This window comes from Halteromyces radiatus (genome assembly GCF_025201355.1).
Source record: "Halteromyces radiatus strain CBS 162.75 chromosome Unknown BX664scaffold_1, whole genome shotgun sequence".
In the NCBI taxonomy this organism is placed as follows: Eukaryota; Fungi; Mucoromycota; class Mucoromycetes; order Mucorales; family Cunninghamellaceae; genus Halteromyces; species Halteromyces radiatus.
Genome location: NW_026251687.1, coordinates 1,774,012 through 1,799,855, shown reverse-complemented (window position 1 = coordinate 1,799,855; position 25,844 = coordinate 1,774,012). Strand labels below are relative to the sequence as shown.

The 25,844-nt window shown below is 33.7% G+C and overlaps 10 protein-coding genes across 10 annotated transcripts; 6 read left to right on the top strand and 4 right to left on the bottom strand.

The window, feature by feature from the left end:
• Nucleotides 1-1,708: 1,708 nt before the first annotated feature.
• Nucleotides 1,709-2,804, bottom strand: BX664DRAFT_13986 (uncharacterized protein). Its single transcript, XM_051539845.1, has 4 exons — nt 2,685-2,804; nt 2,441-2,624; nt 2,063-2,341; nt 1,709-1,988 (listed from the first exon to the last, which is right to left on the bottom strand). The coding sequence occupies exons 1-4, from the start codon at nt 2,690-2,692 to the stop codon at nt 1,815-1,817; spliced, it is 645 nt and encodes a 214-aa protein (XP_051404727.1). The 5' UTR covers nt 2,693-2,804; the 3' UTR covers nt 1,709-1,814.
• Nucleotides 2,805-2,807: 3 nt separating this feature from the next.
• On the bottom strand, nt 2,808-4,240 carry BX664DRAFT_381755 (peroxisomal membrane anchor protein conserved region-domain-containing protein). Its single transcript, XM_051548992.1, has 4 exons — nt 3,794-4,240; nt 3,625-3,709; nt 3,356-3,555; nt 2,808-3,278 (listed from the first exon to the last, which is right to left on the bottom strand). Exons 1-4 carry the CDS (start codon nt 4,121-4,123, stop codon nt 2,934-2,936), a joined length of 960 nt encoding a protein of 319 aa, XP_051404726.1. The 5' UTR covers nt 4,124-4,240; the 3' UTR covers nt 2,808-2,933.
• Nucleotides 4,241-4,417: 177 nt separating this feature from the next.
• Nucleotides 4,418-5,973, bottom strand: BX664DRAFT_363253 (FAD binding domain-containing protein; the record flags this gene model as incomplete). The annotated part of the gene is made up of 3 exons (XM_051548369.1): nt 4,418-4,545; nt 4,609-5,762; nt 5,840-5,973. 3 exons carry the CDS (start codon nt 5,971-5,973, stop codon nt 4,418-4,420), a joined length of 1,416 nt encoding a protein of 471 aa, XP_051404725.1.
• A 251-nt stretch (nt 5,974-6,224) lies between these two features.
• BX664DRAFT_320519 (permease family-domain-containing protein) lies at nt 6,225-8,862 on the top strand. The gene is made up of 11 exons (XM_051543140.1): nt 6,225-6,308; nt 6,442-6,480; nt 6,563-6,863; nt 6,940-7,032; nt 7,118-7,411; nt 7,483-7,571; nt 7,646-7,959; nt 8,011-8,103; nt 8,179-8,276; nt 8,360-8,503; nt 8,559-8,862. Exons 3-11 carry the CDS (start codon nt 6,719-6,721, stop codon nt 8,744-8,746), a joined length of 1,458 nt encoding a protein of 485 aa, XP_051404724.1. The 5' UTR covers nt 6,225-6,308; nt 6,442-6,480; nt 6,563-6,718; the 3' UTR covers nt 8,747-8,862.
• Nucleotides 8,863-9,824, top strand: BX664DRAFT_320507 (uncharacterized protein). Its single transcript, XM_051543139.1, has 3 exons — nt 8,863-9,155; nt 9,230-9,283; nt 9,344-9,824. The coding sequence occupies exons 1-3, from the start codon at nt 9,030-9,032 to the stop codon at nt 9,629-9,631; spliced, it is 468 nt and encodes a 155-aa protein (XP_051404723.1). The 5' UTR covers nt 8,863-9,029; the 3' UTR covers nt 9,632-9,824.
• A 1,827-nt stretch (nt 9,825-11,651) lies between these two features.
• On the top strand, nt 11,652-11,887 carry BX664DRAFT_240680 (uncharacterized protein; the record flags this gene model as incomplete). Its single annotated transcript, XM_051540225.1, has 2 exons — nt 11,652-11,755; nt 11,839-11,887. Coding segments are annotated over 2 exons (153 nt in total), but the record flags the coding sequence as incomplete, so codon positions are not given.
• A 1,775-nt stretch (nt 11,888-13,662) lies between these two features.
• On the bottom strand, nt 13,663-18,156 carry BX664DRAFT_320502 (uncharacterized protein). Its single transcript, XM_051543138.1, has 8 exons — nt 17,129-18,156; nt 16,954-17,055; nt 16,737-16,844; nt 16,538-16,651; nt 15,018-16,446; nt 14,793-14,930; nt 14,124-14,699; nt 13,663-14,052 (listed from the first exon to the last, which is right to left on the bottom strand). The coding sequence occupies exons 1-8, from the start codon at nt 18,074-18,076 to the stop codon at nt 13,931-13,933; spliced, it is 3,537 nt and encodes a 1,178-aa protein (XP_051404721.1). The 5' UTR covers nt 18,077-18,156; the 3' UTR covers nt 13,663-13,930.
• A 700-nt stretch (nt 18,157-18,856) lies between these two features.
• BX664DRAFT_320500 (NADP-dependent oxidoreductase domain-containing protein) lies at nt 18,857-20,258 on the top strand. Its single transcript, XM_051543137.1, has 5 exons — nt 18,857-18,915; nt 19,001-19,408; nt 19,471-19,709; nt 19,772-19,943; nt 20,030-20,258. Exons 1-5 carry the CDS (start codon nt 18,871-18,873, stop codon nt 20,198-20,200), a joined length of 1,035 nt encoding a protein of 344 aa, XP_051404720.1. The 5' UTR covers nt 18,857-18,870; the 3' UTR covers nt 20,201-20,258.
• Nucleotides 20,259-20,437: 179 nt separating this feature from the next.
• BX664DRAFT_320498 (Endonuclease/exonuclease/phosphatase) lies at nt 20,438-24,256 on the top strand. The gene is made up of 4 exons (XM_051543136.1): nt 20,438-20,988; nt 21,268-22,805; nt 22,864-23,079; nt 23,148-24,256. Exons 1-4 carry the CDS (start codon nt 20,462-20,464, stop codon nt 24,194-24,196), a joined length of 3,330 nt encoding a protein of 1,109 aa, XP_051404719.1. The 5' UTR covers nt 20,438-20,461; the 3' UTR covers nt 24,197-24,256.
• Nucleotides 24,257-24,329: 73 nt separating this feature from the next.
• On the top strand, nt 24,330-25,690 carry BX664DRAFT_320497 (NADP-dependent oxidoreductase domain-containing protein). Its single transcript, XM_051543135.1, has 3 exons — nt 24,330-24,555; nt 24,637-25,399; nt 25,469-25,690. Exons 1-3 carry the CDS (start codon nt 24,527-24,529, stop codon nt 25,601-25,603), a joined length of 927 nt encoding a protein of 308 aa, XP_051404718.1. The 5' UTR covers nt 24,330-24,526; the 3' UTR covers nt 25,604-25,690.
• Nucleotides 25,691-25,844: the final 154 nt, after the last annotated feature.

Below are 25,844 nucleotides of genomic sequence, written 5' to 3'. Positions count from 1 at the left end.
TTTTTATTGTTCCATTTGTGGTTGATGCTGATGTCGGTGAAGAACGTGAAATAACAATATCGTCTGCTGCGTTATCCAGTGAGGATTGCGAAGATAGAATTGATGATGTGGATAGCATTGACACTGAGGCAGATAGAGCTGATGATGTCGTTGCCGTTGTTGTGGTTGTCGTTGTTGTTGCTGATATGCCATCTGATGAAACTTGATCTAGGTCATTCGCTGATTTACAGATAGTATCCTCTTCCGTAAACTGTTGAGATGATTGAGATGATGGTAAGGGTTGAGTTAACGTTGTTGTCGAAGAATCTGACATAAATAACAATAATGCCTGTCGTTTTGCTTCCTCTGAGATTGGTGTATCTGTTTTCTTTCCACTTGCTTTACTGAAACCGCCATATTTTTGAAGAAAGTCCTCGTATTGATAAGATGATTGAGATGCTGGTAATGGACTTGTGTTGGCTATGATGTTGGGTGAAAGAACAGAATGATTTGTTGTATGTTCTGTTGTTGATGCTTCACATAATGGTGAGGATGATCGGACAGGTGAAGTCAATAATAACTGACGAGCTTTCTCTTGTGCTTCTAAACTTGGTTCATTCAGTCGAGTACCTCTAGCTGTGCTGAACCCAGAACCAAAGGTCATCGATGCAGAAGATGTGTGAGGATTAGAAGGATGTCTGGAGTTGATTGGCTGTTGTTGTTGTTGCTGTTGTTGCTGTTGTTGTGCAGGTGGTGAGAGGATATCATTTTTCATCATCATAGATGTAGAAAGAGGTTCAGCTAAAAGAGCCATGGCAGTGTTGTGAGCTGCTTTGAGAGAAGCATTACTAGGTTTGAAGTCTATTTTGGAACCAGCTGTTTTGAATCCACCAAATGTCTGTAAAGTATCATCACATTGTGCTAAAGAAATTGGTTGTTGTTGTTGTTCAGGGGCATTATAAAGTTGAGAAGGGTGATCCAATAATCGGCTTTCCATATCATCTAATAAAGCTGGTATATCCATATCATCGAATTCCAACCACATATCATCGTCATTATCAGTCATATTACAATCGTTCTTGTTTACTAAAGTTGCCGTATCATCGAATAAGGGTTGAACTGGTAAATCGGTTTTTTTCTTGTCCAAATTATTTATCTGTCGAGTGGGTTGCTGTAGGTTGGTGGTATCAAATAACATATCTTTTGTTGTTGTAAGATGGATGGTTCCTTTTGGTGGTGAGCATGAAGCATCTCTATAAACTTGGAATCCACTATTTTCATCGTCATAGGTTCGTTTTTGCTTTTTGTTATATCGTGTGTCCTGTTTGTTTATTCATATAAATTAATAAATGTGAAATTTATTTCTTATATTACTACTTACATGAGAGGATACAAGATCTTTTGGAGTTGTTTTGACGGAAGATTCTACTTTAGCAACTGTTTGTAAGACTTGTTCTTGAAAACTTGAAGACATATCATCCCAAGTATCGTTGAATTCTTGAGAGCTAAATCTTGACATTGAAGGATATGATAAAATAGTATAAATAAATGGTATAAAGGTGGGGTAGGAAGAGGCACAGCAGAGAGTGAGAGAGAGAAAAAAAATAGGAAAGAGGAACAAAAATAGTAGGACAGACGCGAAAAAAAAAAATATATGAATAGGCCTACGGAGTTCAAACAGCGTACAACCTTTTTTCGAAATTAAAAAATATTCTGATGGATGGAATATGCAAAATAATGGATGATTTTTTTATTTTATTTTGAATATTTATAATGCTTGAATGAATTCCTTTTTTTATTACAATAATGATGACTATATTAAATATAAAGCTAATTTATTTCTTCAATGAACTAAAAACAACCTTCTTTTTCTTGCTATTGAAACTAAGACCCACAGTTTGATCAAATAATGCATTATAGTCTTCTTTCTTCATATCTTTGGGTACCTTGGGATGAGATATAATCATTGAAGTCACCTTGTTACGTAACTCTTCCACTGAAAGTGTAGTCTAAATAATAATAATAATCATAATAAAAAAGAGTTAAAAAAAAATCAACCTTTATATCCTCCTAATTTCAGTACCTGATCCTTCTTCAAGATATATTCCAAAGCCAACACAATTTGTTTATTCTTATCAGTATCCAATTCAGTAGTAGACCATTCCAACAAAGATTTGGTTTTCTTTTCCTTCTTTTCCTTTTTTTCCTTCTTGGCCTTTTTGTTTTCCTTTGTGTTAGTTTCTTCTTGTTGATCTTCTTCTTCTAAAGGTCGTTTGATTTGTTCCTTCTTTTTCTCAAGTTGTGCAATAATACTATCAGGTTGTGCTGATGTTGAAGTCGTCTTTTTGGGTTGTTGTTTGTTCTGTCAATACAATAATAATAATAATAATAAAAATTAATATTGATACTGTGTTTCTTTTTCTTTTATTATTATTATTATTGTTGTTATTATCTGTCTTACTTTGGGTGCTTTATATCCTTTTTCATATTTTTCACTTTCAGTCATACATTGATTATGAGGTTGATAGCTACTACCAGGGAAAGTTTGGTGACAATCAATACAGGTAAATGGAGCATGACAGCGTTGTTGATGAATCTTGCATTTTGGTTTCTTGACAATGTCACCACAGCCTTCACATTGGAAGCTAAAATTAAGTAAGATCAATAATCTATAGACCCAAAATTTTTTATATGCAGGAAATTACCTAACCATATTAAACTGAAAAGAAGTAGAGAGAAAGAAAAGGGGGAAACTTGTCAAAAAAAAAAAAAATGCAGTGCATCAAGCCACTGCGGATTTCCAAAAATCATCAGGTCAAAAGAAGTGTCCACCATCAATGCAGAATCCTTTTTTTTATTATAATTTGTGTTGTCGAGACAAAAGAAAAAAAAAAAAAAGAGTCTATATAATCAAAAAAAAAAACTAATCTAATAAAAGTAACTAATGATGTGATTTAAGAAGAGGATGAAGAAGAAGCAGTTTCGGCAGTAGTAGTGGATTCATTGGTCTTAGATTCAGTAGAAGGAGACGATTTATTAGCAGAGGCCATTTGCCAAGCAGGAATACCAGGACGAGAAGAGGAAGAATTGAAGGCAGCAGACAAACGAGGAGAAAGACCATCAGTGTTTGTAGTAGAAGCAGAAACAGCAGGTGAAGAAGAAGTGGTATTACTTGATCCCTGCTCAAGTAAAGAAGCACCTGGAGAACGACGACTCAATAAGAGAGATTTCAATGATTTGATTTCATTTTGAAGATCATTCAATACAGCACCTTGAGCTTCCTTATTGCGATCCAACATCTAATAAATAATATATTATATTAGCTTGAATAAATAGGATTTTTTTTCTTTTTCTTTTTTTTTTTTTCTGATATTACCTTGGGTACCAATTCCTTTAACGATTCCACTTCTTCTTTAACTGTTTTGAATTCTTCATCTCTTTGTTGATCACCTTCCTTCAAATCATTTAATACAGTTTCCAGACTTGCCAAAGATTCTTCTACCTTTTTGGATTGTTCTGATACTGAAGTAAGAGCTTCATTTGTTTGAGTTTTGATTTCCTTGAGTGAATCCTCCACTATATATATAAAAAAAAACATATCAGTATGAATTCGTGCTTAAATAAATACTTGTATAGACTTCTTACCAGCTTGGAATTGTGCATCCAACATTTCTTTGTCTTCTTCCAATTCCACTTGAGTAGGCACCTTGAACCAAGGACCAAAGACATTCTATAAAAAAAAAAAAAAGATGTAAAAGTAAGTCTCTTCATCTTTCCTTTTCTTCTTTTTTTTCCTCTTTGTTATGATAATTACCTTTGCCAAAGTCCAAACACCATAACCAATACCACCAGCAAACACAGCAGCAATAAATAAATCACGCCAATCATAACGAGGTCGAGTAGGAACAGGTGGTGGAGTAGTTTGTAAAACCATGCCATTAGGTTGTGTATATTGACCAGGATTGACAGTAGTAGTAGTGGAAGAAGAAGGAGCTTTTCCGTTAACTCTTGCCATAGCTTCTTCAATTTCTTCAGAAGTCATACCTTTAGATTCCAAAAATGATACTTTTTTTGCAAGTGGAGCACTTTGTACTTTAGGGTCATTCAAAAAGTTGATGGCAGAACTAATAAGATCTTCACGCATAATGAGATTTGAATATATATAATATTACTGATAGAACGATATGGGAATATTTAACGAAAATAAAAAAAGAAAAAGAGAAGAAAGGGAAAAAAAAAATAAAGTGGGTGTGGGGAAAATAAAAAAGAAGGAAAATGCTGACAAAGTGACAAACCCAATACAACCTTTCATATGAAACTGAGTTTCAATCAATTAAGAGTTTTGAATATACTGTTCCTATAGACTTTTTTATTATATATAAAAGTAAAACTAATCGGATTAAGTAACTAACTAAAACTATTTATATATAATAGAGAATCAATTTAAAGATTTGATTGCATTGATACCGGCAGTTCTTCCATAAACAACACATTCTAAGAGTGAATTTCCTGCTAAACGATTGGATCCATGAACACCACCTGTCACTTCACCAGCACCAAATAATCCTAAAAAAAAAAAAAAAAAAAATTATATACTTTGCTTCTTTTTTTTTATGTTTCTTATTTTACCTGGTATAGGTAGATTGTTTTCTTTATCCAATATTTGAGCATCAGTATTGATTTTCAATCCACCCATAGTATAATGTACACAAGGAGTAATTTGAGCCAACCAATAATAAGGAGAGGAGACCAGCTTTGTAGGAAATCGAGATTTACCGAAAGAATCCAGTTTACCATTTTGTTGAGAATCGTATTGTTCTAATGTTTGCTTTAGAATAGATGAATCATCCAGTTGCATTGCCTGAGCCAAATCATCTTCATTATTATTCACCTTTTTGATCAATCCTTTCTTTTCATAAAATGCCAAAGAGGATTCACCAAAATCATGTCCAGCTTGATCAGATAAAAGTAACCAAATAGATGGTGATGATTGTCCAGAGGTCACTTGTAAAATAGCTTGAGTCAATAAATCTCTTGTTGTCAATTCATTGACAAATCGACGTCCTTGATACAGTAATATCCCACCATAAGCACGTAAAGCCTCAGGAGCTAAGAATTTCGACATGGCAGTTGGATTGTTAGGATCAACAAATCCAGTTGGATGAATTTGAACTTGATCCATGTCCACAGTGGTTGCCCCAAGAGATAAACCTAAACGCACACCATCCCCATTTGCCCAAGGTCCATTGGTCGTTGCTCTGTCTACCCATTGAGGTGCATATTCTTTCAAGAGAGTAGTCTTGTTATCCAGATCAGTTGCATGTATTTGTCCACCAAATCCACCACTTGTCAATATCAAAGCATCTACTGATATACGCTCACTATCATTGTTGTTGATGGTCAAAGTAAATAAAGGAGGAAGTTGATTATACGTGATAGAAGTAACACGAGCATTTGTCCGAATATCAATCCCGAGATTCTGAGCGCGTTTTTTCAGTGTGTCCACCAGTTTGAAGCCAATAGGAATAGGAGCACCATTCGGTCCAGGACCACAACGATGAGTGCGAGGATAAGAATGTCCACCACATTGGGAAACAACCGACAAATCCACACCAGCTTGTTCAAGCCAATTCAGTGCTGAAGGTGAGTCTTGTACAAGTTTCGTTACAAGGTCAGCTTGTCCACCACCAGATTGTATTGTATCCTTATAAAACGCGCCCATAGTATCATTGTACTTTGGTTCTACACCATTGATACCAGAAGTGGCCTTCATTGAATTACCACTATTCAAAAGAAAGAAAGAAAGAAAGAAAGAAAGAAAAAATGAATCATTGAACGCACTAGTGAGTAAGTACTTTACCCAATATTGTTTTCCTTTTCCAGTAATAGAATGGTTGCATCAATATAGTGGTTATAAGCTTGGTCATGGGCTTCCACAGCTGCTGATAAACCAGCCAATCCCCCTCCTACAATAGCAACAATTTTCGAGTTCATAACAGGACGAGTAAATGAAGTTGATAAATAACGTTGAGCTAGGATAGAAAAAAGAATGGTAAAGAATAGAGTGAGAATAAATCTCTTTGTAAACATATAGAAAAAAAAAAGAAAATATAAACAAATAAAAAAAAAAAAAAAAAGAAATAGGCATAAAAAAGTGGGGTGATTATTCTTTGTTCCCACTCAGCAATCAATTGCATATATATTCTTTCCTTTAATGATAATAATGCAAAATATCCATCGTTCATCTTAATATACAAATCATCTTTTTAGAACCAATAGTATCTTATATCATGTGAGGATAATCGACCAAAAGGAGTAAAAAAAATCTGGTAAGAAAACAAGTCAACTTTATCTACAACTATAAATTATCGGTTATCATGATCACAGTATTTGTCGATTGATATACATATATAGAAAAGGTTATTGTTGGCATTTAATATATCTCTTTCTCTTATCACACAGTAAGATCTTTATACAGTAGAGAAAATTCGGTTAGGTCAGGTTAGTTTTGAAAATGGGTCAAGTAAAGATCTGATTTGGGTTGTCATATTTTTGTAGACTCACTTTTATTCATACTTTGCAGCACCTGCCTACTTCTACATTTGGATATTAAAAGTCCGTTATAAAAGTGTATTGACATAAAAAAGAAAAAAATTTTCGTATCCATTTGTATCTCCTCTTCTTCTTCTCTTTCTGATAACTCGGTTAACTTGTTTTCCGTTTTATATCAGATTGTAGAATGGAGAAGCATGCTTTTGATACCTCTATTCAACCAGAAGACTTTACTAAGGATTTACACGAACATGTTACAACTGCTTCTCCTCCATTTTGGTCAAAATCTACTTTATTGAACTATTTTCCTCGATATACTTTGAAGCCACAAGGTAAATAACTTATAATACTTTATTTATATTATAAGTTATTATTATTAACAAGTGTATATTGTGGTTTTTTTTTTAGGTATTGTTTATATTGATGAAAGACCAACTGCATTTCAATGTGGCTTGATGGGTGTTCAACATGTATTGTCCATGTTTGGATCTACTGTATTAGGTAACAAAGATCAAAAAAATATTTATTATCTATCAAACTTATTTTTTTTATTATGATTATTATTATTATTCTTATTTTTGTTTAGCTCCTTTAATGATGGGACAAAGTTCAAATACAGCTTTATTCTTTTCTGGTGTTGGTACCATTATTTTTTATATCATCACAGGTGGTCGAGTGCCAAGTTATGTTGGTTCTAGTTTTGGTTTTATTGGTGTGGTTGCCTCTGCTACTGGTTACACTTATACTCCTACATCTGGTACTAATCCTAAGATTGATGTGGCTGCTGGTGGTATTCTTGTATGTGGTCTTGTTTATTTGGCCATTGCTATTTTGGTCATTCTCTTAGGTCATGGTTGGGTGGAAATCTTATTACCTCCTGGTAATAAAAAAAAAAAAAAATGAATATATTTATATGCAGAATATTAAAATGATATTTTTAATATCATATAGTCGTAACTGGCGCTGTAGTGATGACTATTGGGATTCATTTGGCTACTTCTGCTTTCCAAAGTGCTACTGCTACTTCTTTCGATGGTTGGGTAAGTTACAAAATTTATTATATGAATTATTATTATTTTTTTTATCTCATTTTATTTTATTTTAATGTCATTAGATGGCTTTTACCACTGTTATGATCATCGCATTGACAAGTGTATATGCACCAGGTATATTCAAACGGATTCCTCTTCTTGTTGGTATGGTCATTAGTTATTTGATTGCTATGGGTTGTGGTATGACTGGTGCTGCTCCAAGTATTGATTACTCTGAAGTTTATGCTGCTTCTTGGTTCGCTGCTCCTACTTTTACCAAGCCTGTTTTTGAAGCTCAAGCTATTAGTGTCATTGTACCTGTTTGTATTGTTTTGGTAGCTGAAAACTTGGGTCATGTTAAAGCCATTAGTGCCATGTCTGAAACTCCATTGAACAAGTATGAATTATCATGATACTTTTTTTTTCTTCCTAACTCATTTTATTATAGGTATATAGGACGTACTTTATTAGGTGATGCTGTAGCAACAATTGTATCTGCAGCAGCAGGTGGTCCTGGTGAAACTACTTATAGTGAAAATATGCAAGTTGAAAAAAAAAGGTAGATTCTTCACTTTGTTATTAATACCATTTTCCTTTTCTTTGATTCTTTTTGTAGTGGTGTGATGGCTGTGACTAATGTGTTCTCTAGTTTGATTTTCCTTGTGGCTGCTGTCATTGCGATTTTATTGGGATTCATTCAGAAATTCGGTGCAGGTAATTAAAAAACAAAAAGTGATAGTAATCAGTAATGGATATGAATATTCACATTCAATCTCATTTTCTTTTTTTTTTTATAGCCATCCATACTATACCTTCTGGTGTTTTCGGTGGTCTCTCCATTATCTTGTTCAGTTTAATCACTGTTTCTGGTGCAAGAATTTGGGTAGAAAACAAAGTGGATTTCAAAGATACTCGTAATCTATTGGTGGCTGGTATTCCAGGTACTTATTATTATTAGGCAAAAAAAAAAGTATTAAACCCTTTTCGATTTTGTAGTTGTATTAGGTGCATCTATGCAAACAACACTCAAATGGGGAAATTTTCAACTAGATGGGATTGGTTTACCTACTTATATTGCCATTCTATTATATCAAATTTTACGTGGATGGAGTGGATTCAAAGATCTTTATCAACAAATGCGTGATAGACAACGAAAACAAAAACAAGAAGAACATAGTGCTTAATTTTATATACTGTATTTCTATTTTGTATTATCTGTCATTTTGTATTATTACTTTCTCAATTATCATATCTTTCAATATTCATTTAATAAATATTAGTATTAATAATATCATCATCAGATTGAATGGTCTCATGTTACACCTTTTTGATTCTTATGTATTTGATATGCTGACCTTATTCATGCTATCAATGTGTTTAGATTCCGCTAGTAGTCAGACACAAAGGTTTCTATTTCTTTTTTTTTTTCTCTCTTTCTCTTGCTTTTCTTAGATGACATAAAGCATCATGGGACCACAAAAGCGTTTAGGATTTTCCAAGAGAATGCGAGATATTATCCGATTAGAAAATGAATGTAAGGCATATGAACAAAAGTTATTCTTGTTACAAAAAGCCATTCGATACAAGCAATCCGTAAGTTTTAAATACTATATTCAAAACAAATAGATAATAATTATTATTACTATTTTCTTTTTTTTATTCTATAGAATGAAGAAAAAGAATTAAAAGCAAAAATAGTTCAATGGGAACTTTGTGCACAGGTAACAATGATAATAATAATGCAATGTTTTGGGAAGGATGGTCTTATGTTTATATTTTAGACCGTTGCATGGGCACTCTTACCTATGTATCAAGATTATAAACAAGCTACCAATGATTGTATAATCCCAGACAACTATGGATTCTATCATGAGATTGAATTTCAAAACAAAAACAACGATGATCAACAAACACTATTATCTAATAACGACAACAACGAGGATGATGCCAAAGAGGATACTCACGATAATGACAACAATCAACAAGATGATATGTCCACCATGCTCCAAGCCTTTGGCATTGATCCAACATTGATTCGTTACTCTGTGGAACACGGTGACTTTTATTAATAAACCCTCCTTGTGTGAATTCATCCTTTACTTTTTATCCCATCCTTTGATAATAATAGTTTTATATACATATATAGTTAGTTTTTTTTAGTAAATAGTAATTCTTACTTGAACTACAACACTTTCCATTATTATTCTCTCAATGTGTCTTTATCATGGTTGCCTTTTTATTTCAATAAAACATTCATATTGGTATCTTCCATACATCTGTTGATCTAAAAAAAAAAAAAAAAAAAAAAAAAGGATGTTTATGCAATGATCCCTTTTAGTATAGTAATCTCACATAAATATTGGTGGGAACAAATCATATATCATTATAAAAAAAAATCAATGTAATGAATTCAAGCTCAATTCTTTTTTTTTGGGGGGGGGGGTAATTTTTCTTTTAGTGTAGTTTATTTTCGTCTCTTTTCCTTTTATTTTGTAAAGACTTTAGTTTGAAATAGGTTTTTATTTACCAATTAAATCAAATTATCGAAACGATGAAGACTCTCAATGATGATTGTACTTTGAATCGCTGGCAACGTTCCAAGCTCAAATATTAGTTCTTTGAACAAGTCAACAGCAATCCTACCTTTACCTCCCCGATACTGCGATTATGGTCCTCCTGTATTGTTTCGCCACATTCCCAGCATGCAATACACTACTGTAGCTCGATCCTTTTTTACTCCCCATGGTCTCTTCAAGAGATATTCCGCACCAAGGACCAACTTTGGAATCAATACTGCCAAGGAATAATGGATTTTTACGGATTTACATTCATATCTACGTTATTAGTTAAATCATGTTGTCTTATACCAATAAACTGGTTATATTTTTTTTTTTGGAAAATGAATAGATGAATGGATGATGGAGTGATGAATGATTTACAGATATTGGAGATAACGACTATAATAATGAAGAACAGAGTTCGAGGTCAAGAAAGTCAGTGAATATGATTTTTTCCAATTATATATACATATATACAAAAACTGCCCATATCAACAGCGCTGATTACAAACGCTAAACACAGAAGTACTTCTCTGATGATCATCAGGTTCTTTTTTTTTCATCATCGTTATATTTAAAAACGAAAAAATTTTATTTTCACTTACACCAAAAAAAGAAGCTTACACGTTTCCAAAAAGTCTAGAGTTTTTATTAGAGAAAAGAGCTTTGTATAAAAAGTTTCATGGATCCACAAAAGAGACAAGGGATCAAAAAACTGGTCAGTTGATGACGAATCTGTAAAATGAAACCAACAAGACTTGTACAACCCACAAGTTAAATAAAAGATGACGACTCCAACAAAAAAAAAAAAAAGGTAACACGATGCAACCAATAGAATGGGAAAATCTTGTTAAACTGAGAATTTTTGAATGTTGTCTTCCGTTCCGAGATCTTACATGGTTGAATTTGGTAAAATTAGTTTTTATTTGTAGATGACTTGTATTAATTTCTAAACTAATATGAATGAATGAAGATCAACACCAGAATAGATGCGATAAAGTGTGTAATGATACTATTTTTAATGTATTGGATAAAAAAAAAAAAGTGACGTATGGATGAAGCTTGTACCTTGATTTATATCTTGAAATGAGTACTGAAGTATACATCTAAACAAATATAAAAAATAAAAAAAAATAATACCTGATAAAACGATCATCACCCCTGACAGGGTACCAGTAAAAAAAAAAACGAGGTGCGTCGAATGGTACAGAAAATACTGATAACCTTTGGAATCAATCGACAGTGAATAAATAATGATGATCTAATGGTAACAAAATTTTTTTCGTCAGTATAAATGTTGTCCTTTTTTTTTTTTTATCTGCTAGTCTTCAAGATCAATCCCTTTTTTTTTTATTTATTTATTTATTTTCTATCCTTTTATCCGAATCATAGTCTAACTTACTATATATATAGATAGATATATATAACGGTGATAAGGAAGTTCTGTATATCAAAGATAAACAAGTAACGATACATCAATATAATGACAGGGACTTTGAAGACGTTGAGTTTTGCTTTTCCTACCAAGAAAAAGATGTTTGATTGCAAACATTGTCCAAAACAGTTCCAAAAACCGAGTCAGCTGAAACTTCATCTCTATACGCATACAGGTGAAAAACCGCATAAATGTCAAATGTAAGTATATCAAAAATCCTATGCACATTTTTATCCATCCTTTTTTTTTTTTTTTTTTTTTTTTTGGTATTCAATTTACCTAGTCCAAACTGTGGTAAACAATTTTCAATTCTAAGTAATCTACGTCGACATATCAAAACACATGCTAAAGAAGGAATAATACCAAAAAATATATCAGATTCTTCACATCCTAATGCACCAAGAAAGTTGAAACCCATTTTACCTTCTTTGTCCAATGTCGAATCCAATACTGATGAATCCATTTTGTTCAATATACCCGATCAATCATGGTCTTTACCAAAAACACAACCGAATATGGTATGGTCAGTTCCAGTCATGAGCTCTGCAGCATCACCTTCGGAATCTTCCTTGTCGATGTGTTCTCATTCGAGCCAAATGCCAACTTATTTCCATACCCCTGGTAGTGTCGATCAACAACTAAAAAATAATCAACCAATGAGTGATCTACTGTCGACGGATTTCGTCCCTACTATCAATCTTTTTTTCTCTATTCAAAATAATTTATGGTTTACCCATGCTGATATCCAACTATTTGATACTTTACCTTTCTTGCTATAACTTGCCCCCCCCTATTTCCTAAAGAAATCACACCCAAACACACACATAAAAATTATTAGCAAAGACATATGCAACCACAAACAAAAAAAAAAAGAAGAAATACGCCCTTCCCCCCAATAACATTACCATTCCTTCTCTTTTCTTTTTTTTTTTTTATTGATACCTATGCCTCTTCTAGTTAGTGAATAAATAAAGAAATAATGATATTAGGCTTTATTTTTATTTTTACAGTCAGTAGCATATAAAACCAGTTCACTCTTTTCATCAACAAAAACTTACCTAAAGAAATGGATTCAAATTGTAATCATATCATCAGTCCAAACTAATCTATTTAGAAAAAAAAAAAACTCAATATCAGGTTAGCCTGTAAGTTTGTTGTAAAATAAAAAAAAAAAAATCATTGGTTTTACCAACAGAAGTAGCCAAAGTGATGGAGACAAAACAAGAGTCTGTGAGAGAGAATGATTGAATTGGAAATAAAAAAGAGAGAGAGAGAGAGTATACAGTAGTGAATAGAGACAGAATGTAATTGATGATAGTATTGGAATAAATACCGTAATGTTATATCATCGTGTAACTAAAAGCAATAGTCAATGGAAAGAAGTCGAACCATAATAGGACAATAGGTTTTCCACCATCATTCTTTTGCTATGATTAGCTGCATTAAAGTCGTATTTGAAATATATATATATATATATGTTATTCACCATTGGTATAGTGAATGATAGAGAATTTATCAAAAAAAAAAAGAAGAAAAAAAAAAGAAAAAGAAAAAGAAAAAGAAAAGAGAAAATGAAAAAGAAAGTTAGAAAGACTTTAAATGGAAAATTGATAATTTATTATATCAAAAGGGAATTTTCTAACCTAAAAAAAATACACCAAATATGATGATATTTTCAGTATCCATATTATTACTACTTAGTTGTGGCGCCATCAAAAAAAAAAAAAAAAAGAATTTGAATATGTAGAGAGAATGTCTTTTTAAACAAAAAGAGATTGTAGTGAAGTGACATTATGATAATGACAAGTCAAATGATGGCAGAAGCATCTCTCTCTTTTCCAACACTTTGTCATGGAAATCATTCATTCGATAATTTGGTCATAAGGTAAGCATTTGTCTTTTTGGCTCATCTAACACGTTGACCTTTTCACTAATTGGATAAAGAATGGCGAGTCAGGTATCGCTCTCTTATCCATGCAAATTAGTTAATTCAAAAGCTTAGTTAGTGTTATTCTCATTTAAATAAAATTATCTTTTTATCATTGTATTATATCCTATCAAATCATTACAAAGTGAGGATGATACCTAAACTTTATAACATTCAATCATTTTTTTTTATTATCATCCATGGACATCAATATTATAAACTATTACAAACAAACTATTAATAGAACAGAATAAAAAAAGACAAAAACAAAAAAAAAAGAAAATACAATACTAAACTAAAAAACTAAAGATAACTATATGTAGAATAAGAATATTTAGGGATAATAATAACAATAAGAAATAATATAAGTGTGTGTATATATGTATATATGTATATAAAATAGGGAAATGGTATAAAAAAATAAATAAAAAAACATGGAATGGCTTCATTATTCAGAGATATCGTTGTTCAGGTCATCATCAGTAACATTAGGAGTAATTTCATCTTGACAATCATCATCCAAAGCAAGATCATCGACTTCTTCATCTTCTTCAGCTACATGGGTACCATCTAATAATTAAAATAAATACAAAATCAATCTATTATTCATACAGTTTTTTTTTTTTTTTTTTTCATTTTACCATTGGTATGTTTCTCCAAATCCACAATAGCATTGGGTGCAGCATCAATATATAATACACTATTTCGATTGTTTCGTCCTTGAGCTTGTTTAACAGCCATCATTTTTTTGTTGTCATATCGTCGAGGTACCACCACAGATGAAATAGGTGCAAGTAAAGTATCAGATGTGTTGTTTTGTGCTGTGTCACCATCATCATCAGAGTCATCATCAGAGTCATCATGCTTGCTGACTGATCCAGCTTGATCACCATGAGCCGTATCATTGACCGTATCATCATCAACATTATCATCTTGTTCATCTTCTTCCAATCTTCTAGGTGCCGCATCACCCATCTTGTTGGTCCAAAATATATAATCAAATTCACTGAGAAACAAATTGAAAATCGTACCAGGGATCCCAAGAGTGAGTGAAAACACAATACCAATATTGCGAAGTGTCATCAGATTGACATCCGAATGTTTGACCACACAAATCAAATGAGATGTCAAGATACGTAAAAGAGTATAATTTGCCAGAGGAAGTTCAGATACCAATCTTCCCAATTCATTAATTCTATCTTTTCGTTCCAATAAATCTATTCCATAATAATAATAAAAAAAAAAAAAAAAAAGTAAGTGAAACTTATTGATATAATGCATGTATGATTCTATTTTTTTTTTTTTTTTACCAATGACTTGAATGAATTCTGGTCGTAATTCCCTTGTCAAGACACTGACAGGAAGTTCACGTAACCACATCTTGAGTAGACCAGCAATGGCATGTACATCATATTCCTCCTTGGATTGTAACAATGCAATATCGCCCTCTATGATATATATATATATATATATATATATAAGAAAGTTCGTCATTAGTAGTGTTGATCATCCTTCGTTATTACTCATTATCTTACCTTCATTGAACCTTTTCTTCAACTTTTGTAAAACTACATTGCTACCACTGAGACGATACAATCCTTCCTCCAAAATAGCATTCTTAGCATCCAAATATTCAATACACCGGAATACAATAGCAGGTAAAGGATAACCATCAGATACACTAGAAATACGGACTGCTTCTTCCAATGGAACTCCAAAGATCGGTTGTTGTTTTGGCTGACGCGTTGATGTTACGATGGCTGATTTTGACAAGCTAGGTATGAGTTGTTGTTTTCCAATTTTCAATTGTAATTCGGGTGATTTATTGTGAACAGGCGATTTGGGTGGGTCATCGTTATCCTGATGATGATGATGATGATGAGAGGGTCGAGATAAAATATTACGCAAGGATTTGGGTGTTGTTCCACGTTGTTGAGATGAATCTTGTTGACTTGAAGAAGAGATTGTACCAGAAGAAGGAGGAGAAGTGGAAAAGTGTAATATCCCATTGTTGGTAACATCCGATGTTCCTGTTGGTGATGTAGAAGTTGAACGTTGTTGATTTCCAAATACTTTCTTTCCCCAGAGAGTCATCCGATTGGCCGATTTGTTCTTTGGCTTCTTATCCTGTTGTTGACTTCCATTACTGCCACTATTGTTGGTAGAATCATCACTTTCCCGACGATCAAAGGACTGGGTTGGAATTGGAGATTCTGATCGTGATTGAGGAGACACAGCTCTCTCTTCCAATGATATGTCGGTCTTTGCCAATGAGTTGCGTTGTTGATATAACTGTTGTTGATGTAACCCCATTATATTATTGCCTCTATCGGGAGAGGTGCCGAAATAATTATAATTATTGTGTTGTCTTGGTGTTAAAGGAGAATCCACACTCGAAATTGATACTGGGGATTTGATTGTATTACCATTATTGATGCTCTCCATTGATTCTGAAGATGAGGGATCGATTGCCAAAGGTGTCGTAGAAGGATAATCATTGTTGCTAGGAACCGAGGTAAGTTTTTCCATATCCACAGTTTGAGAAGTATCCATGCGTAAATGACTGATGGGAGTAGCAGACACAGTTCGGATTTCGCCTTTAGAAAGTTTTCTAGACTTGTCAGAAGAACTAGATTTCTTGCGCTGTTTTTCCTTGCTGCTGTTACTTCTTGATAATCCGGATGAGGCTGTATCTCCATTGCTAATATTGTTGTTGTTGTTGTTGGTATCAGAGTTTGATTGGATGGCTTGTAATAATGCTGTAATCCATTCATCCCGTTCACTATCTGAGCTAGCACAAAGAATATGACGAACATAATTCCCAAGACTTGTCTTTTTGTATTCCAATATCAAGATAGCATGTCGATAACCACTTTCATTCTCATCTGCTGTACCAGTAGGAGGCGTTTGACGACCGATTTGTGCACCTTCCATTGAGATAGAACCAAGCTTAGTGCCATCTTTCTATAAACCATCATTATCAAAAAAGGGAAAAATGAATATGATAGCTTATAAATATATATATTATATCATTAGTACTATTTTTAGTACTTACCGCTTCATAATAGTCCAATCGATCCTTTTTCAACGTAAAATACCGGGTCTTCCATCCACCAAAATTTTTGCCGCGTTTTGTCAAATAACCTTCTTTTTTACCTTGACTTTGGTTCTAGAGCGGAATAAAAAAAAAAGAAATGAGCCATTATTAAGGAATAATTGGTAAAACCAATCGATAATCCCTATTTGGCACTTACTATGTAACCTGAATCCTCTATTACATCTGTACTAAGGAATTCACAGAAATCAGATATATCATCCATTGATAAGGTAATAATATGATGCAAATATTTTTCCAGTGCGACCTATAGAATTTGACATGCCCGAAAACGTGCAGTAGGAAGGTGAAAAAAAAAAAAAAGGTTACCATTCATTCTCCATGGAGACACAATGCGCCCTTTTTTTTAAAGTTACCCTGCGTTGATCCAATTTATTTGGTGATCGTGTTGTAAAAAGTTGTTTTTCAGGAAGTCGAGTCATCTTGTTCATTCTAGAGCTACCCAATTGAGACTTTAGCTAAATAACAAGAAAATAAAATATCAATATTAATAATAATAATGATGATGATAATACTTTTTTTATTTTGTACCTTAAGGTCCAAATCCAGAAAATCAGAATACAATTTCTGCACGCGCCACAATTCTTCAAAAAGATCGCCGGAAAGTTTTCCCACAGATAATATAAATGATACAACATCTTTCCCTTTTTCATTGGATTTCAAAATAGACCCAATCACCTTGACTGTGATATCACTAATATTGCTCAATTTCATGTCAGAAGTAGTGTGATGCATTGTCTGTCTTTGTTGAGAAGCTGTTTTGTCTAAAGAGAGAGGATGATGTGGAGGTGGAGCTGGAGGAAACTCGTCCTTTTTCTTTTTGCCTGGAATCACAGTAGATGAAGGGAATACCATAGAGTTGTGTTGTTTTCGTTGAGCCAAACGAGCTTCATGAGATTGACAAGGTAGTGTAGAAGATTTACTAGGAATAAGAGAAATAGGTTGCTGACGCCTTTGTTGTCCAGAATTAGTTGCTGTTTCAATAATGTCGCGTTTCAATACAGCCGATTGATATTGAGCAAAGAGTTTAGCGTCTTGTTGAATAATTTTGGGTGATATAGGTTCCTGAGGAGATAATGGAATAGTAGTAGACTGTGCGGTTGATATAGAAGTAGGTGGAGTAGGAGAAGAAATAGACAGATGAGATAAAGATGTAGTTGAAGAAAGTTGTTGATATTTCTTGTCTTTTGATAAAGAGTTAATGTCAGCGTCACTAGTATTGAAAGACCTATAAGGAGACCTTGCTGGTAAGACAGGATTGGTGTCTATTGTATTTTCTTGTTGGGTGTTGAAAGACTTTTGTTGTTGTGTAGAGGATTCTTTTGATAAAACCAATAAAAGTTTCTCTTGAAGTTCATCTCGTTCTGTAGAAAGACCATTATTTGTTTTCTTTAGTTCTTGAATTTGAGTATCTTGTTGTTCAATGATCTTCCATAACTGGTCGATATGACTTTTTAGTTCAGCATAAGTTTGGGCCATGCAGAGCTATAAAGATAAAAAGAAAAGGAAGGAAAGGGAAAGAAGGAAAGGATATAAGGAAAGGTATGGGTGAATAATAATAATAATAATAATAATAAAATAGTAATAAAGAAAGAGAAAGAAAAAAAAAGTAAAAAAAAAAAAAAAAAAAAAAAAAAGTAGTGGGAAAAAAGGGGGGCGAAATAAGCGGAGGTCATTGATAGGCCCTTTTCTATTATTCTTGTACAACTGCAAAAGATTTACTAAAAGTAAAAAAAGCTTGTGCACTCCATAAAACTTTAATAGCGGATAAAATTACCTCCGACTTTTTATGCGTTCGAGAATAAAAACATGGTGAGGATCTCTCCTTTTTCATGGATGACGCGTTAATGATCGTATTGTATATGAAAATGATGGTTTTTTCTTTCTCTAATATATTATTCACTTTACAAAAGAGTAAATAAATATAAGAATTGATAATATATGATAGGATTTATCAATTAATAGTTAAGCTTTTGCTATTCTTTTTCCTCTTTTTTTTATTTATTTATTTATTTATTTATTTTTATTATAGAGAGAGAATAAATAAAATGGGAATCCAGTTTCACGGTGATTAAAAACGAGGCTTGCATGATACGTACGATTGGGAATCTTAGTAATCCAATTTCATTTTCCTTCATTTTCTTATCATCGGTCTTTATAAGGCAATGTCAAACGTCATCCATAGATCGCAAAATCATATATAATCTTCTCTTTTTTTTTCTTTTAAAAAAACAATTTTTTTTCTCTTTTCTTTTCGTTCTATTATCATCATCATGACTCAAATGCAATATGTACGATTCGGTAATACTGGTTTAAGGGTAAGTCGATGATCATCATCATCATCTTTCATCATCTTTCTAACATGCTTTTATTATTATTATTATTATTATTATTTATCTTTAGGTATCTCGGATTTCTCTTGGTTGTATGTCTTATGGTTCTTCTCAATGGCAAGATTGGGTAAAAGATGAAGAAGCTTCATTGGATCTCATAGAAAAAGCATATAAACAAGGCATCAACTTTTTTGATACAGCAAATGGATATTCCAATGGTGAAAGTGAACGTATTTTAGGAAAAGCTATTAAGAAGTTCAAATTTCCTCGAGGTCGTATCGTCGTTGCTACCAAAGTCTTCTTTCCTGTTTCCGATGATATTTCTAATAATGTCCTTGGTGCGAACGTCGAAAATGATGCTCATTTTGTGAATGGTTATGGTTTATCAAGAAAACATATCTTTGATGCCGTAGATGCTTCGTTAAAACGATTGGATTTGGATTATATTGATTTACTATATATTCATCGATATGACAAGGTAAAGTTTTTTGGATCATGATGACGAATACCCAAAATGGTAATCTCTTCTAAATTTTATAGAATACGCCGATTGAAGAAACGATGGAAGCGTTAAACGATATTGTCAAATCTGGAAAAGTAAGATACATTGCAGCATCTAGTATGAACGCATGGAAATTCATTCAAGCCAACCATGTCGCTGAATTAAAAGGATGGACCAAATTTGTTGGTATGCAAAATTTATATAATCTTATTTACCGTGAAGAAGAGCGCGAAATGATTCCTTTTTTGGAGAATCAAGGGATCGCCATGATACCATGGTAAGTTTTTTTTTTTTTTTTTTTTTTTTTTTTGAATAATGACATTGATGATGATTTTATAGGTCTCCATTAGCAAGAGGATTACTTTGCCGTCCTGAAAATGAAAGTTCAATACGTTTCAATACTGATCGTGCCATTAATGGTTTTTTCTCTCAAAAAGAAAGTGCCAATAATTCTGAGATCATCCTAAGGGTTAAACGTTTGGCCGATGAAAAAGGTGTCTCAATGTCACAGGTAAAAAAAAAAAAAAAAAAAAAAAAAAAAAAAAAAAAAAAAAAAAGGAAAGAACTATACAGATTGATAGTCATCATTTTATTTAGATTGCTCTGGCTTGGGTTTTGAGTAAACCTTTTGTAACATCACCTATTGTTGGTATAGGAAAAGAAGAACACTTGTATGATTTGGTCAAGGCATTGGATATTAATCTGACACAAGAAGAAATTAATATGTTAGAAGAACCATATATCCCAAGAAATTTAATTCCCATGTGAAAATCTTGATATGAATCATTCATTCATTATTTTAATAAATAAAGACCATTATTAAAACTATACAACTTAATAGACGATAATGTTAAAGGTGTCTTTTTTTTTTCATGATACTGCCACCTACTTACTATTTTTGGTTTCAAATCCAGAATTAGCGTCAAAAAAAAAAAACAATCTCTCTTTTTTTTTTTCTGCTTAGTCTCTTATTCTCTTTCTCTTTTCTATCTATTTCGACCTCTTTTTTTTTTTTTTTTATGTGAAAGTATGGACCAGGAAGAAAAAGAGGAACAAGTCAGTTTTCAAGAATTGAAAAAAAGATGGGCTCAACAAGAAGCAGGTGTTCAACCATGTCGACAGGACACTTCTAACCAACGGACTTCATCTGGAAACCCTGAATCTTCAACTATTTCTCCAATCATGACTCCAGCTTCTTCTGTACGTTCGACCGCGTCAACCAATAATCCTATACCAGCGCAAATAATCAATAAATCTGAACTTTCTCCACCTTTCCCTTCTTTACGTAGTTCATCCACAAGTCCTTCTTTATCTTTAGACCAACAAAACAATGATTTGAAACCAACCACCAAACCTCCTATCATCCCACCAAAACCAAATACAACGTCAGCAACAATATCGTCTAGTTTACAACCACAAGAAACATCTACACCATTAGCAAAAAGGATATCACTTTTGGCTCAACAGTTTGATAAATCTACCTCGATTTCCAACATGACAACTAGTACTTTATCTAAACCAGCAGTCAATAGTTCAGTACCATCACCTATTATCAAGTCTTCTTTACCATCTACAACACAACAACAACAACAAATTGAAACGGAGGATCCTTTTCTGGACGATGAAATATCCGACCTTAGTAGCCGTGACTCTGATGATGATTTAGAAGAAGAGGAAGAAGAAGAAGAAGAAGAAGATGATACCAACGATACTATTGGAAGCAGACATTATTCCGGTACAACATTTCAAACAACACCACCATCCATTTTATCAACACCAGCAACTGGAAAAACAGACAAACCAAAACAAAGACCACCGCCTCCTCCTCCTCCCAGCAAAAAATATCATAGTGCAGCTCGTCAAGAACCATCGGTATCTGAACAAACTAATCATCCTGATTTAAAAGATACACCAGTTTTCACCGTACCTATACCTATTTCTTCGCAACAACAACTACAACAAGAACAACAACAACAGCAACAAAGGCCATCGGGTATTACCTCAGTTGCATCAAGTCCTGGAGCAACCAGTAGCGCACCACCACCAATATTACCACCTCGACCTGCTATGGTGAACGTTACATCTTTTGAATCATTGCCACAACTACCACCTCGTCCATCAACATCTACTTTAGCTCGATCACATACCATCAATCATTCTTTTGATCATCACCCTCCTCTAAGCAATAGTACATATGATGTTTCACCACTTTCTCAAGCTTACTCAGCACCTCAAGATTTACAGCAATCACTGAAACGATCTCAAACGCTAGGACCTATGAAACGGGATGTAACAACAACAACCAATTTATTGACAAAGAGTGTTTATCCTGATTTTAGCAAGGCAACTCGTAACCCACCAACAATGGACGAAGATAATGGAGAACGACGGTTCGTAGGTGGACAACATCGAGGTACTCATCAACCTATGGCGGCTTCAGGATGCAAGATTGCCACCGGAACTCAACAAGCCAAAGTTTGGGATGCAAATACATGTCGAACAACGTATGGAGTGGATTTGGTTGGACCAAACGACAATGAAAGGATTCGCAGTTATACCTTTGTTCCTCCATTGAAACCAGCGGATGAAGGAAGATATTTATGGGCGGGAATGCACGATGGAACTCTAGTGGCAATGGATACAACTACAAATGAAGTCATAGGGAAAACATCAAGTTGTCATAAACATCCTATTTCATTTATGCTTCGAAGGCGCAATGTGGAAATTTGGACATTAGATGAAAGTGGACTTTTAGCGATCTGGCCTGTATTGATTCATTTTCAGCAAAATCAACAACCCTATCATCCATTTGAAATTCAACCTATCAAACATCTAGTGACACCAAAGGCAGTGACGGCATTGACAGTAGGCACGGATCTATGGATATCAAGTGGAAGAACAATACATGTATACAAGCACTTGGGTGGTGGAAAAAAAGCAGTGACACAAGTAGATGATAAACAAGTACGGATACCAAATGATTTAGGCAATATCACTCAGTTTGTAACTATGCCATTCCATCCTGGTCAAGTATTTGCTAGTCATGATGATGGCAAGGTCAGTGTTTGGGATATCAAAACAACAGAAAAAATTCAAGTCAATGCGGTTTCTCTGTATGGTATTTGTGCTATGGTGGCAGTGGGTGATTATCATCTTTGGACTGGCTATAATACAGGCATGGTGTATGTTTATGATACAAGACCCGAAAAATGGTTAGTGGTGAAAACCTGGCGAGCTCATCATGGTTCCATTGTTTCTCTTCTTGTGGATGATTCAAGCTTTATTCGGAATGGCAAATCCTTGCAAGTGATCACTGGTGATTCTCATGGTCATGTAGCAATATGGGATGGTTTGATGGTACAAAACTGGCAAGGTAAAAAATAAAAAAATAAAAAAAAAAAAAACTGATCCCGTCCTTTTTTGTTTTATAGGTCAACAACTATTGCAACAAGCACAAAACTATTGTAGTTATAGTCCTATCAAAGTGATGATTTGTTCTTGGAATATCGATGCCAACAAACCTGAAAAATTAGTTGGACGTGATAATGAATTGGTACACGAATGGTTAGGCTCAACAGATGATCCAGATATTATTGTTGTTGGTATACAAGAAATTGTCGACCTTGAATCGAAAAAACAGACCGCAAGTAAAGTTTTTTTTTTAACATCATCATTGATATGAAAAGTGTACTAACCAAAATATCTATTTCCATAGAATCATTATTCGCATCTCGTAAGAAAACTGAAACTTTACAAGAAGCTGAAGAAATGCTGACTCATCGATATCGATTATGGCATGATCATTTGATCCGCGTGATTGGCAACAATTATGGACACGATACATATACGGTAATCAAGACAGATCAACTTGTAGGACTATTTAGTTGTATTTTTGTCAAGAACAGCGAAGCACATCGGGTCCGGCATTGCGATTCCACAGTGGTCAAGACAGGATTGAAAGTGATGAACAAGAGCATTCATGGGAATAAGGGTGGTATTGCTATTCGGTTTTTATTTGATCATTCATCACTCTGTTTTGTTAATTGTCACTTGGCGGCTGGTCAATCTCATACTCAAGATAGAAATGCCAATGCAGAAAGCATTCTTCATTCTGCCAACTTCCCTGATTATGAAAAATATTTGGATGTGTTTGCTAATGGAGGTGATGGAAGTCTTATTCTAGATCATGAACACTGTTTCCTCAGTGGTGACCTGAACTATCGGATTGCAATGGAAAGAAAGGAAGTATTGGAATTGTTAAAACGCAAGGACAAGGTGGCTGCTTGGGAAACTTTACAAATACACGATCAATTGAAACGACAACATATCACCAATCCACTGTTCAAACTATTATGGTTCCAGGAGCCTCCTCTTTTATTTGATCCCACCTACAAATACGATCGTGGTACCGATAATTATGACAGCTCTGAAAAGAAACGTGTACCTGCTTGGTGTGATCGTATACTATGTCGTTCCAACATGGCTCACAATATTTATTATCGTCGACATGAAGTCAAGGCCTCGGATCATCGACCCATCAGTGCAGCTTATAATATACAAGTCAAGGAAATCGATGGACACAAACGCGACCGATTATTGGAAAAGATCGAAAAGGATTGGTTTTATACTGTGGAAAAATTGATCATGGAAAAAAAGAAACGATACATTGTTGATTATGAATTGTGTTCTTTGGATCAAGCTACTCAATTTTTACAAGAAAGTCATTGGAATATCGATCAAGTTGTACAACATTTATTAAAATAGAGTTTTTATTATTTATTGATTTAGACAATAAAGTCAGATACCTTTTCCTCTTTTTTTTTTTTTTTTTTTTTTTTTTTTTTTTTTTGTTGTCCCTATTTTTACGTCCTGCACATGACTAAAACTGGAAAATTCAAAAAAATTCCCCGATAATCCCCTATATCAACCCCAAAGCATAAAAAATAAGAATAAAAAAAAAATTATCTTATTCTTTCCCTTATCTTCCCACTCTTTTTTCTTTTTTCATAAGCATAAATAAGAAAGAAAAAAAAAAAAACTTGTCTTTTTCTCCCTCTTTCTCTTCCTTACCTTTTTTTTTAATTTTAAATCACCATGCCAACGATTCCCAAAGAATATAAACTGTAAAAAAAAAAAAAAAAAAAAAAAAAAACTAGTTTATTATTTATTCTATGTACTCATTCCTTTTTTTTTTTTTGGAATAGAAACACAGGCGCAAGCATTCCTACAGTAGGCCTAGGTACCTGGCAAGCAAGAGCGGAAAATGCAGTGTATGAAGCAGTCAAGACAGCATTAAAAGCAGGATATCGACATATTGATACGGCGTTTTTGTATGGCAATGAAGCAGAAGTAGGTAGAGGGATTCGGGATGGACTCAAGGAAACAGGACTTACACGACAAGATATCTTTGTGACGACCAAGTTGGCACCTATCCATGCACGTCCATCGCATGTGGGCAAGGCGTTTGCTCAATCGTTGGCTAGTCTTGATATTGGTTATGTGGATCTGTACTTATTACATTGGCCAGTAGCGTTGAATCCTGCCACAGGGCAAATGTTTCCCTTGCGACCTGATGGCACTCGTGATTTGGATACTGAACTCGATGGGCAATTTGAATTAACCTGGCAAGCCATGGAACAACTCGTAGGTGATTCTCTCAAGGCAATCGGTGTATGTAACTTTAGTATTCCCAACCTGGATCGCTTGTTGAAGGTGGCCAAGATCATCCCTGCTGTCAATCAAATCGAACTACATCCTTATTTACCTCAATTCAAGCTTTTGGACTATTGTGCTCGTCATGCTATTCATGTCACCGCTTATTCTCCCTTGGGCTCCTCAAACTCGCCTCTCTTGACCGACTCGACTTTACAACGTATCGCTGATCATCATCATGTTTCTGTGCCTCAAGTCATGATTTCTTGGGGTGCCTTACGTGGTTCTGTCATTCCAAAAAGTGTAACTCCCTCTGTAAGTATTGCAAAAAAAAAAAAAAAAAAAAATTGGATGGATTCTTACCTTTTTTTTTTTTTTTTGTAGAGAATTGAATCCAACTTTGTCTTGGTGGATCTTACAGATGATGATGTTAAGGCAATCAATGAGATATCCAACAAACATACTCAACGAATTATCAGACCTCCTTGGGGTGTTCCTGTTTTTGATGAAGACTTTTGAATGGATGGTTTAGATTTAGTCAATTTTTGATGATGATTGTATTTATTTCTTTCTATTTAATAAACATTTTGATGGTTTGTTAAAACTTTTTTTTTCAATGACTTTTTGAATGATTTGATGATGATAGGTATATGTTGAGTGATGAAATGATATGTGATTGGTAATGATGATGATAATGATGAAGAAGGCTTCATTTAAAAAAAAAAAATTATAAAATATAATCACTAACCACTGATAAAAG